We start from the raw sequence: 13,023 nt of genomic DNA, 5'->3' as shown, positions 1-13,023 counted from the left end.
GAAATGACAATTTTCAGCGGATGAAATGTGTTTGAGCATGTGAAAGTCTGTCTAGCCTGTTCACTGAAGAATGCTGGTCTGGTAACTTTGCAATGATAAGATGGAATATTACTAATGTCATTTCCTGCTTGGTTTCAGATCGGAAGTCAGGAGATGGAACTCAAGAGACTATGACCCAGCCAGGTCAGACGGAAACCAAGTTTAAAGACTTCAAGGACAGGTGAGAATGACTGTGCCATGCATTCTTTTGACATTCGATTATACTCGCAACATGAGGAGAGACACAACTCACAGAGAACTATAAAATGACCTGCCAAAAACATCTACAGTATGCACTTGTGGAAGATTTTCCCCTACGCCTATGACTTAAATTTACCTTGCTGTTCTTTTGAACATTCCATTCATCAAAATTCCAGAAGAAAAAAACGTATCATGGTTTCCACAAAAATATGATTCAGCACACTGTTTTCAACATTGATAATAATAGAAATGTTTCTTGAGCAGCAAATTATAGCATATTAGAATGATCCAGCTTTGCTTCACAGGAATAAATTACATTATACCCTATATTCTCATTAGAAAATAAATTAAATTGTAATAATATTTCACAATAATAAGTTTACTGCATTTTCTGTATACTGCATGCAGACTTTAGTATATCACATTCTTTCTTCAACTTTAGAATTTTGGAAGAATGAATTTGCTCAAAATATTTGTAACCTAAAAATGGTAACGTCTAATTTATTCAGGTTTTATTCAAGTCAAAATTATTATTTAATCACTGAATCAACCTAAATTCATTTATTTATTCCAACAAAATAAATGTTTGTGGGTTAAATAAAGTAGAAATAGCTCTTTAAGGTAACACTTGCAGGTTACCACTTTTTACAGTGCAACATTGCCTTTAAAACAATGGGATTTTTTTCCCCAAAGTTTCATGACCCTTTATGCCTTCTTACGTTTACTTTAAATGTGGTCCCTGTTATTCAGCATTGAGCCTTTGAAGTTTAAATGCTCCAACAGAATATACATATGTTGCAAAATATATATCATATGATATATCACACCATGTATTTTTGTGTTCCTTTGTGTTCTTCTTTCTCTCCCTGCCTTCGCAGTGACTCGCCTGGTCACCTCGAGGAGAAAGTGTCCCAGTTAGAGGCCATGCTGAAGCGACTGCAGGATGACCTCCAAAAGGTACTTTGTCCTCTGTGGGTTTGTCACAGCACAGCTCTCTCTGTCGCAGCATACTTCCCACACAGTAACCCCGTTCAAATATCTCCCATGAAATACATCCACCCATCCTTGTCTGTATATCTGCCCTGTCCAGTCCTTGCCCTCTTCGCTACTTCAAAGAGCCACTGCTGCTTCACAGAGCCAATCAAACAGAGGGACTGTAGAGGTAGGGCGGGACAAGCAAAAGAAACCTGTCTTGTCATTGAGCAGGGTGAACAGAGGAGATGAGAAGATTGCTGGAGGGACAATGGGCAGCCATGCTCACTCTCAACACTAACCGACCAATGGCAGTGAAGGCAAGTAGAGCATGAGATTTTTACTCAATCAGTAACAAAAAACAACAACATGTATGACAGTTCTCACTTGATTAACATCAAAATGATGCGGAAGTTTAACATCAAGGATGTGAAGGACATATGTGATATAAAGTTGAGAAGCAAAGCCTAAGCCCATATCAATCAAAACACATTTATGTACTTTGGTGAGCGAAGAATCAATGTTTGATTTAGTGATAGGCAAGGAAAAACACGCATTCTGTGAGAAGCAGGAGACCCAAACAGAGATAAATACATCTGAACGTGTTGAATGGATTCATTCAGAACAATTCTCTGATTTTTTTCTTAAAAGATTCCCACAGGAATTCTTGGATTGTAAAAGACAGAAGATAGCATAAACGTACAGAGCATTCAGAGACTAAGAGAAAAAATGTCTTTGCATATTTCACTCAAAGACACGCAAATCTGTACACACGAATTTACAGTAGTAAATGTGTCTTGATTCCAGCTGGTATTAATATTCAGACCCTGATTTACTAACATCCCAAATAAAGGGTACTAATTTTACAAATCTAACAAAATCACATGAGGGGTTACATATTAATAACCACAGCATTCATAGGTTGCTATCATACATGTTTTTTTTTAAATGATAACGATAGCAACGTTTCGGCATCTATACATCTTTATTTGGCACAGCCCTAAAACAGGTGCTATGTGATACTAGTGACTGGAAACATTTTATCGGATGTTGTTTTCCATTCACACATGAATCGACAATTTTGCATATTCACCAATTCAAATGTTTAAATGCATTTAAAGGGATAGTTCACCCAAAAATGAAAATTATCATCATTTACTCACCCTCATGTTGTTCCAAACATGTTTGAGTTTCTTTCTTTGCTGAACACAAAATAAGATTATTTTAAAGAATGTTGATAACCAGAAGAAGAGAGCAGAAACAAAAACTCATACAGGTTTGGAACAACTTGAGGGTACTAAGTAATCCCATCTAAGAAGTTATCTCTTTAAGTGCACTTAAATGTGGTTGCTGACAATTTGCAGCGTGTATGTGGCCTTTCATTTTTCTGTTTTCAAGTTAATACAATTGCTCATTTTGGATTTGTATATGGCATGTTTAAACATGTCTAATAGGAAATGGACAGAAACCTTTCTTAGTAATGCGAGGATAGTGAAATTCTAGTTGTAAAAATGAGTTAACTGTATTAGTTAACATGAACTATCACTAATAAATACTTCTAAAGCATTTATTAATCTTGGTTAATGTTAATTTCAACATTTACTAATACATTATTAAAATCAAAAGTTATATCTGTTAATGTACCTGAGCTAACATGAACTAACAACCAGCAGTTGTAATTTTATTAACTAACATTAACAAAGATTAATAAATACTGTAACAAATGTATTGCTCATTGTTAGTTAATGCATTTATAAAGTTGTGTTATAAAGTGTTACCAGATATTCTTATATGACATTTTTCATTATGAGGGATTTATTGATTTAGACCAGTTTAGAAACAAGAATCCAATTCAGTTCACACATTTCTTTGGTTTAGAATAACCCAGTTTTAAAATACTGTTTGAGAATTTTAGAATATGTCTACTAATAATAATTTATTAGAGCATGGAAAGCATAATCTTATAGAAGCCCAGAAGGTGAATTATTCTTTTGAACTATTTTTTCTGTTTCCTATTTTTCTGCTGTGCTTGACAGCAACAACAACAACAAAACTTTTATAAAAAAATATACAATACAAATCAAATGATTAAAATGCATTATCTATTCATTAATATATTTTTTTTATTATGGTGTTGCTTTAAATATGATCTTTTTAAAATAATGTTCCAGGTTCAAATCCAGGTTAAGTTCCATTGACAGTATTTTTGGCATAATATTAATTACCACAGAAAATTATTTTGCCACAAAGTTTGCCAAAAAGGACATTTTACACACTTTACAACATCATTATATGCCTGTTTCATTTTCTAATTTATGGAAGCTAAATTTCTGTTGAGTGTAGTTTTTGAAATTGTAGTTTCAATTATATTGAGAGGTATTTCCTGACAAAAAATTTGGCGAAAAGTCAGACTTTGAGCTACAAAACTGTCTTTTAAGAGCTACATGTGGCACTCAATAGATGAGTTGAGGATAAACATAAATCTATGCAAACATTAGATCATAGAATTACTGCTGACCATTAATACAAAGACCACAACCGTATGAATGAAGTGCATGCACACATAATAACGCTATAATATAGTAACATAATATATTGTGATTAAGGCCCCTCAGGATGAATATAGCTGATCTGGGGTCTCGGGTCTCTTTTGTTTGATCACATTATCGGCATAAGGTCAGGAAGGGAAAGAGAGGCTGAGCATGGTTGACTGCATAATGTCCCACAGTTATATCCAGCACACTCATCTAGGTAAACCATAGTCTACTAAACCCTTTGGTCACCTTGAGATTAAAAGTGTGGCCTTATAAAACATTATTATACATGCACAGATAACAGTCTATCATCAATTACTACCATTTTTAGATGCATCATTGCTTTTCATGCATGAATATCACTCAGGATATTTCAGACACATGAATATTGCATTAAAATCCGCCCTGTATTTTTCTTTTCTTGCTTATTGAATGCTTCATATCACTGATGCTGCCTGTGTATGCATGTCTGATGCCACTTTTGGGCTGTTTTTACAATCGAGAGCTAATCAGAATGCAGGCCCTGATTTACTAAGATAACAAATAAAAGCTACTTATTTACTTGTTCAAGCTACAATATACAGAACTATATTCCAAATGTAGAAAAATAAGTACGCCCCTCAGTTTTGTAGCTGGTATTGCATCCATTTGGCAGAAATAACTTATAATTTAATTTTTTTTATAATTGTCTATCAGTCTCTTACATTGATTAGAATAATTGTTAACCCATTCCTCCATGCAGAATTCATTGAACTGCCTTTATTTATTACTTTTATTCAGCAAGAATGTGTTAAATTGACCTTTACAATGTTCATATTTAAATAAATACTGTTCAAATAAATATTAGAGATGAGAGGTTTCGTATATGGCCTGCTTCAAGTCCCCAAACAGCATTTCAGTTCGATTTTATTTTGCCTTTTCTATTTGTTTAAGGTTAATGACCAAACCAGACCAGTTTACTGAGGTTTATATAAAGTGTGGCCTTCCAGTTTAATGTTCTAATTTGCACTTCATAAATGTAGGGGTGTACTAACTTTTTCCACTGAAGAAATAGGACATTTTTCTAAGGTGGAGGAATTTTTACAGGAATAAATGACATTTTAAAACATTCAAATAGAAAACAGTTCTTTAACATTGTAATAATATTTCACAATATTACAGTTTTTACTGTATTTTGATCAAATAAATGCAGCCTTGGTGAGCATAAGAGCAAAATATTTTCATTCTCGAAACCTTAAAAAATCTTACAAACTCCAACATACTAACTTTTAAAATGTATTACCTCATATGCAAACCTTTAGTAAATCAGGGCCTCAGTGTATACGAACCATTAGTCCTCATTTATCCACTTTGTGTATAGCAAGTGATCTAAGGATCATTGTTTGTGTTGCAGCATGTAATAGTGTGTGGCATTTGCTGGTAAATGTGTGTCAAGCAAGCCGTTGTCTTCAATGGTCGCCGTGATTTTGCCAAGTAAGACATGTTCCTGGATCATCATTTTTTGTTGATCCTGGAGCAACAATCCTGTCCAAAAACATAGTTCTAACCCTATCTCTACCCCTAAACCTAACTCTATCCATAACTTGTCTCTAAAATCAGAGGGAAATTATAGGTGAATAAGAATGGTGTAGAAGCACCTAACCCTTGTTGTAAGCCTAAACTCGACATTAACTGTAAACCTTTCCCTCAAATCTGACTGGTTGATTGGAATTTTGTTCCAGGATCAACAAGGATGTTGATGCAGGAACTTGTTTTACTTGGTGAAATCACGTCCGTCTGTCTTTATCTGTCTCATACAGTACCACCAACATATTGAGATATTGTAAACTTGTCCTCTTGTGGCGTGGATATGTCCTATCAATACAGAGTGAGAACGCTCGACCCTGAAAGACATTATGTTTGCATGCTTCCCACAGGAGAAGGAGGACAAGGCAACGCTGCAAGCAGAGGTGCAAAGTCTCAGGCAGAACAACCAGCGGTTGCAGGAAGAGTCCCAGAGTACCGTGGCGCGGCTCATTAAGGTCACTGAACTGCTCTGCAACGTCAACAAACCCTGCTAGCATTGAAGGCCCAACCATGGCAGCAAGCAAGATCAACAGACTGATCTAAAGGCCAATGCAAAACTAGCGAACAACGCCCTAAAAACTTCTCTTAAGTGACAAGAACATTGATAAGCCTTACTCGAAAAGTGCACGAAAACAACCTGGTCGGCTAAAGTACATTCTTACTCAAAATATACTTAATATAATTAACAAGTCATCCAAATCTCTGTTTCACCCTAAACAGTTTTCAGGGCTAGATTCACATATAGTCTCATCACTGTGACAGCTTGTTAACAATGATAGCCTTTGGTGCAAGTCTCGTAGGAAACACTTAATCATTACTGTTTTGGAAGCATGCCCTTAACATTGGCTAATATTGTTTACAAGCAGTTCAAAAGCATCTGACTGATCCAAAAGTAATTATTTGCAACCCTCAGACCTGACTTTAGAAGACATTTAGTGACATTAACTGTTCAATCTCATATTATACTTTTAAGTATTTCTTCCCTACATAGTGAACCGGATGGTCACAGAAAACTATTGTGTCCAGATACCTAGCAATACATTCCCCTTACCTGTGTTGAAATGGCTTCAGGAGTTCCAGACCATGTACTTCAGTGTATATACAGTTTCTTACTAGAAGAAAATTATTAAAATATCAGTGTGACTGTAACCCTCTATTAACCATCACAGTGTCAGAAATAGGTAGAACCCGATCTGTCCTTTTCTCTGTTGGCAATGGGGTAAAAGGCTGGCTTCTCACTTATCTCTAGAGTGAATATGCTAACACAAAAAGCTATACAAACTGATGGTGAAAATAAGAAAATACGTGCATTTTGGTAAACACATTTTTTTGTTTAGGACTACCCTTGTGAAAAAGAAGTGCACTTATTGTATTGAATGTGTACTTGAAGTGTACTTCAATACTTAAAGTATATGTTTAAAAACCTGTACTTACTGAAATAAAAGGCCACTTAAGTGTACTTAAAGAGAGTACACTCATGATTGTTTCTCAACACACTTAAGTGCATTTTTTAATCATAGATTTAATAATCTTTTGTCATGTTTCAAAGAAGTACACTTATTTTGATCATTTTAACTGTGTTAGAATTTTAAAATTAGTTTAAAGTTAATATATTTTAAATATACTTAATTACATAACATACAATTTTCAATAGAAATGATGTTAAAGTATATTTTAGTTTACCATTAATTGGTATATTCAACAGTACACTTTAACCATATTTCAAAGACAATAGAAATCATTGTGAAATTACTTAGATGTGCTTCAGTTAAGTTCAGCTAACGTCATTTAATATAAATTCAATCTAAAATACATTTTCATTTAATTGCAAATAACAATTTCATTCATTTCACACTCAAGCATATTATTTTAAAGTATATTATTTCTGTAATAAGTACTCTATTTTAAAAATATGCTTTTAAAAGTGTACTTTTTCACAAGGGACAAGTCAAAATTGTGTTCTGTGGTAATCAACAGCATGTTGTCAGAGCTTAAGTTGAGGCTGGAATATTCCTTGTTTTAGCACAAATAATTTGAGGCAACTCATTCCTGCTTTGAATAGCCAGTTGAATTTAGAATTTAGACTCAATGGACACTTTTTTTTAATTGATCAAGGTTATTTACTGATGCATACCAGAGAGAGAGAAAAAAAAAGCTAATTTTACGCCTTTTCACCGTTGTTTAGCTGTGATTTCAGCAAAGCGTCTGACATCTGAAATTTTACATTCTCGTGAGTGTGTGTGTGTCTGTCTGTGTGTGTTGTGTGTGTGTGTGTGTGTGTGTGTGTGTGTGTGTGTGTGTGTGTGTGTGTGTGTGTGTGTGTGTGTGTGTGTGTGTGCGCATGTGTTTTTTTGAAGTCTTATGTCTGATCCCACTGAATCTGAATGAGCCTTGCAGACACCTGCTTGAAAGACATTGATTTGAGAAGAAAACAATTCTTAGTGTTAAGTTACGAAGGGAAGCAATGACTTAAAGTTGTAGATTTCTATGAATAAAGATTGCTTCCAATTTGATTCAAGTGTTTGCTGCTCACAAAGAATTAAGAGAAGAGCCAGACCAGTTCTACTTTGTTCTCACACAAATTGCCTAGAGTGCTTTACACTGAATTGTGAGACAGCACATATTTATAAAATTGCTATTTTGTCTCTTTTATTTTCCATATAATATCTCTCTTTACCTCACCTAAAGCCGCACTGATAATGACATGAAAATGTGACAAGAAGAAGAGCATATTGACTGGACTCACACTCATAAAACAAGCCGGACTGAAGTTGAGTGAATCACACGGCACCACCACAAACCCACATGCAAAGGGAAACGAAGCAAAATGTTAAATATCCATACGTCATACATGTCTTCTCCCCTTCAAATGTTGAGGTTTTTTATTTTAGAGTCACTGTGATAACCTGGTACCAGCAGATTCTGATGTATTACAATGAAATTATAAATCTATATCTTTATTCCTCTCTGTGAAGAAATGTAGAGCCAAAATAAGTGTTACTTCCCTCTGATGTGTGTAAGTCTATATCCAGATGGAGCTGGAGTTTGCTGATTAGTTGTTACCATTAGTGGAGAATTTGTTGAGTTTGATGAATGCAGCGCGATAATTGTTACAGACAGGAAAAACACTGTTGCAGCTTTTATGCAATCAGTAATGCATTTTGTGGGGTTTACTTAGCAAAAGAGCAATGTAAAAGAACTATTTCCTGTTCATCTGTGTGCGACATAGTCTTTTAGATAGGAGGCTGAGAAAGCGTGCGAGTGCAACAAGCAATCTAAGCCACCTTCTGTATCTGTGTATGTATTTATAAAAATGTAATAACTTATTAATCTTGAAAATGTGGATGTTATTGCTAGATATGTATATTTGAACTGGAAGGGAAGAGATGCAAATTTGTGATCCAATGAATGTTTAATTTTATTTTATTTTAAAATGTAAGAGTATTAAGGCATGACATGATAGCAGGTCATATTTTTGATCTACCTGAATAATAACAACAACAACAACCGTCGAGACACTTTCCGTAGTGGAAAACTACTCTCTGAAATTACACTGGAAACAAACTCAAAGGAACAGTGCGAGTTACAACCGTGGCTGCTTAAAAAATTGTGTGACATTCCATCTTTTCGTGTTTTTAATAATTTGATCATTATTTTTTTACTGTCAAAGCTGTATTATACCTTTTGTTCAATACTGAAATGTTAACTCTTAACTGCGGTGGTGGCCTAAGTGGTTTCCAGTTTCATTGTTATTAATGATACGATCAGGACACTTTATCAGCAAAACCTTCCTGAAAAACAAATCAGAACTAATGCATTTAGACTAAATTACTAACAGACACATTTGTGACTTGAAATTCTTAAAGGGACAGGTTTGGAAATGTTAAACTAATCCCTATCTTTTTTTATGGCATGGTATTTTATGGAGCCATAAATGCTTTTCATCATATAGTAATGCTTACTGTTTGATTTATGTATTATGATGCAATTTTGTTGTTTACAAAATGTTGGTCCTTTTGATTTGAATGCGACTTTTAAAGTACAGCCTGCTTTCACTGGAACAAAGCCACAGTCACTCCAGGGAATGAAGCCATGCAAGGCATGCAGATGAACTAGAATAGTCCACTGGAAATTTGTGACTGGATTGTTGTAGTGCCAAATTTTGTATTGTTCCACTACCAACAACTGTGGTATTTACAGACTGTACAATTAAAAGCCTCTTACAAACTATCCGAACCACTCCTAAGAATGAACATTTTCCACTGTTAGCCGAACATTCCTTGATGTGTTGCTTTTTTCATGTCATTTTGCTATCCATGTCATGCCCATGGACAGATTTACAGATTAAGCTTAGGCCTAGGTCTTTGTAGTTACTATACACTGATGTCAATGACTGTTCTAAATTGCCAAACCTGCCTACAAATACCATGATATCTACTAATCCCATAAATAATCAGATCCTGGAACAGAATCACTAGTTAGCAGGCACTTTTACAAGTAAGTATATGTCACATTAAAAATGAAAAATGTAGGTGTATGGCAAACCACAAACCCACACACTATGCACACTGGTCTGTGAAATCTATTAAGAATTATGACTGGACCAACAGGAATACGCCGTCCGGTCAAAACGTACTAAGAAATGGTATGGTGATCACTGGAGCTATACTTGTTTCTTTTAACTAATAGAGATCAAGTATTGTTTATGTGAATCTGAGGGATCCTGGCAATAAAAACTGAACTTGTTTCTGTACGAGCTGGTGTCAGAAATGTATCAAATATTTGTCTTAAGTATTGTCACTGAACTCATAAAACATTTGCTATATTTTTGTTTCACATCAACACAATGTTTTTACACACTGAAGGATGCCCCAAAAATGTTCAAATGAGAGCATGCCACTCTCTAAACCTTTTATGGTCTATTAAAATTAACAATTTAAATAAGTCATTACCTCAATCATTATTCCAAAACTTTTTTTTTTTTGTCTTACCCTCATTTGCTAGCCTATTATTAGTGTTTATATTGCATGCTTCACTCACCCGTGTGTGTCTCCTCATATCAGTAAACTTTTCTTTTCTGAATAGAGAAAATAGAATAACTTTTCCTAAATAGAGAAAAGTTACTCCAGCTACTTTGGCTGTGTCCCAGTTCAAAGACTGCATGCTTCGAAGGACTCAGACTTTAAAGGACACACCTTCGAAGGCTGCGAAAGTCGGACTGAGCATTGTTAAATGGGATGGTCTAGCCTATAGAGGACTGTTCTTGTCACCTAGCAACTGTGACAACTGCCGTTGACAGTAACATTTGTACTAGACTTAGATTTAAAAAGTTATATTTACAAGAAGTATAATATGTAATATATAAGAAGTTATATTAAACTGTCTGAAAACAAAATAAGGTTCACAATTTGTCTAAATAAGTTCACCGTGGTCCATTTCTGTATATAATTGTCACAGTATGTGGCTGAGGATGAAGAGCACAATGAAGGAGTCAACTGAAACAGTTTTTAATTCTAACCTCAAAAACAATGAATAGGAGAATAACCGGGAGATAACACCAACATACATGTGAATGCAAATCAATACAGGAGAAAGACCATACTGAAACTGAGGGCTAATATACAAGGGCAAACAATGGAGCAAATGAGGTGATTAACAAGGCACGGGTGAATGGGATGAATGAATGAATCTCATGGGGAAAACTAGATGAAAGGAAAACTAACACAGAAGACAAAAATCACAAAGGCAAAACAAAACATAACCCTGACCTTGTGCCAAAAAAGGCAACCAGGGAGGGGGGACGGGCACCCTGGAGTCCTGGAGGGAAAGTGCGCAAGGATGTGCTTGGCAGGCTAGGAAGCCTCCAGGGCGAGCCAAGAAGGCGCCAGAATCTCAGGGAGCCAGGGAGGTTTGGCCTTGACCCGAAAGCTAGGCTATAATTTCTCCAATTTCTTGGGAGGAGCTGTGGGGTTTTGAACCAGAGCGGACTCTGGAGCGGGTTCAGGGGCTGGAGCCATCACTGGCAAACTCTGGACTGTGCTAAGGGACTGGTGTGGATTTGTGTTTGGCCAAGACACACATAAGTGTTAGTGTAAGCAAAGTGTAAGCAGCCCCTAAAAGTTAATAACTAATGATCTTTGCTACGCAATTGAATCAATCAAAACTAACTTTAGCTGGACAATAACATTATTCTAGAGCTTCTGTAAAGCTAAAACAATCTCTGTTACTTTAATTTCCTATTATCATGGTAAAGCTGCTTTAAAACAATCTATTATTGTTAAAAGCGCTATATAAATGAAGGTGACTTGACTTGCCATTTTGGACAGTGCGATACTCTCTGAGTTGGGCTCTGGGATTTCCCTCTTGAGAGCAGGCTCGGAAACTTCACTCACTGGAACAGACTCGGGAACTTCTCTTACTGGAAGCATTGTGACCACTGGAATTGGCAATGCTGTAATCCCTGGAGCAGGAAATTGGACGAGAGCAGATCGCAATTATCATCAATCATGAAAGAGACGCCGTTATCGGTTTCAAGGTAGTCAAATACTAACTATTCACGTTAATGTAGTACTGTTTATACAGTATGTACTAACATGGCTGAACTGATTGTTTTGCATCTAATTTTAATCGTTCGAGATTCTAACATCTCAATGCAGTTTCTCACACACACACACACACACACACACACACACACACACACATATATATATATATATATATATATATATATATATATATATATATATATATATATGTTGTCATATTTATTTTGTTTTATTTTTGTTTTTATAATGTCAAAATTTTGTTATAATGAGCCCAGCCTGAACCCTGCACACTCTCCATCATCCATGAGTTTCCTGTGCTTCCTGTCATGGCCATGGAGTTCATCCCCAGATGTGTGAGCTTCCTGTATCTCCTGAACTTCCTGTTTTTGAGGAACATCATAAGCTCATATTTGCTAAGTTTAAAGTATAGAAGGTTGGCATCACGTTCCACCAAAAAGGAGCAGAGAGAGTGAAAGTTTTGGAAAGCGACTTTGTGCATGTTGTGAAAAAAAACAACCAGATGCTGCTAGTTCACAGACCTTAAATTGCATGATGAAACACACACTAGGAGTGTATTGAGGCAGTTCCAGCAAGAAAGTCAGTTCATTTGGTGGCCATATTTGCAACGACTCTGGCTATTGTGATGTAGAACACAAACAGGCTGCAAACAGGCCAACTTTAAAGACCTTTTCTAAACAGAATTCAGAGACATTCGCTCTTTTATTTTTGTTATGTATTTTTGGACTGTTGATGACAACAATACTCTGGGTTTTGTCTTTATTTGACTTGAGTGTACTGTGTGATATCTTCCAGAACTTGGAAGAGAAACATATCTCTGGCACCATGCTTAAGTTGCGTTTTATCAGGTTTGAGGCACCAGTGCTCTGTAAATGATTTGTGTTTGTTGTTTCTCTATCCTTGTGGGAACTAAAGTTCTACAACTAAATATCTAAGCTAAAATATTCCAAAGGCCCCTAGGACACCAAAACATGACTCAACCACTTTTAGAGTAACTATGTTGGTCTTTTTCACTGCACAATGGAAAGTATTTTGGCATTAAGCATGTCTCATAATAGTCTCTCTCTTTAATTTAGCCACTAATTTTAAATATTAGCTGCATGATCAAATAGTAAAATAAATATTATCATATGATAGCCTTATCGTAC

General features: G+C 35.6%; 1 protein-coding gene across 4 annotated transcripts in view; it reads left to right on the top strand.

Moving 5' to 3' along the window:
* Positions 1-6,763, top strand: part of sipa1 (signal-induced proliferation-associated 1) — a 54,126-nt gene extending 47,363 nt beyond the window's left edge. The window contains exons 14-17 of one of the 4 annotated variants that reach the window (XR_014029632.1): positions 139-220; positions 1,119-1,197; positions 1,447-1,532; positions 5,663-5,713. Coding sequence is in view for 3 of the 4 variants with exons in the window: in XM_081358776.1 (XP_081214902.1) it covers positions 139-220; positions 1,119-1,197; positions 1,331-1,513 (344 nt within the window). In the remaining variant the exon portion in view is untranslated. Of the gene's footprint in view, positions 1-138; positions 221-1,118; positions 1,198-1,330; positions 1,533-5,662 lie in introns of all 4 variants that reach the window. The other 3 variants (XM_081358776.1, XM_081358777.1, XM_081358778.1) reach the window with 3 other exon arrangements.
* The last annotated feature ends 6,260 nt before the right edge of the window (positions 6,764-13,023 follow it).

This window comes from Scardinius erythrophthalmus (genome assembly GCF_964197995.2).
Source record: "Scardinius erythrophthalmus genome assembly, chromosome: 2".
Classification (NCBI taxonomy): Eukaryota; Metazoa; Chordata; class Actinopteri; order Cypriniformes; family Leuciscidae; genus Scardinius; species Scardinius erythrophthalmus.
The sequence above is the reverse complement of the archived record's forward strand: the minus strand, read 5'-3'. Positions and strand labels throughout refer to the sequence as shown.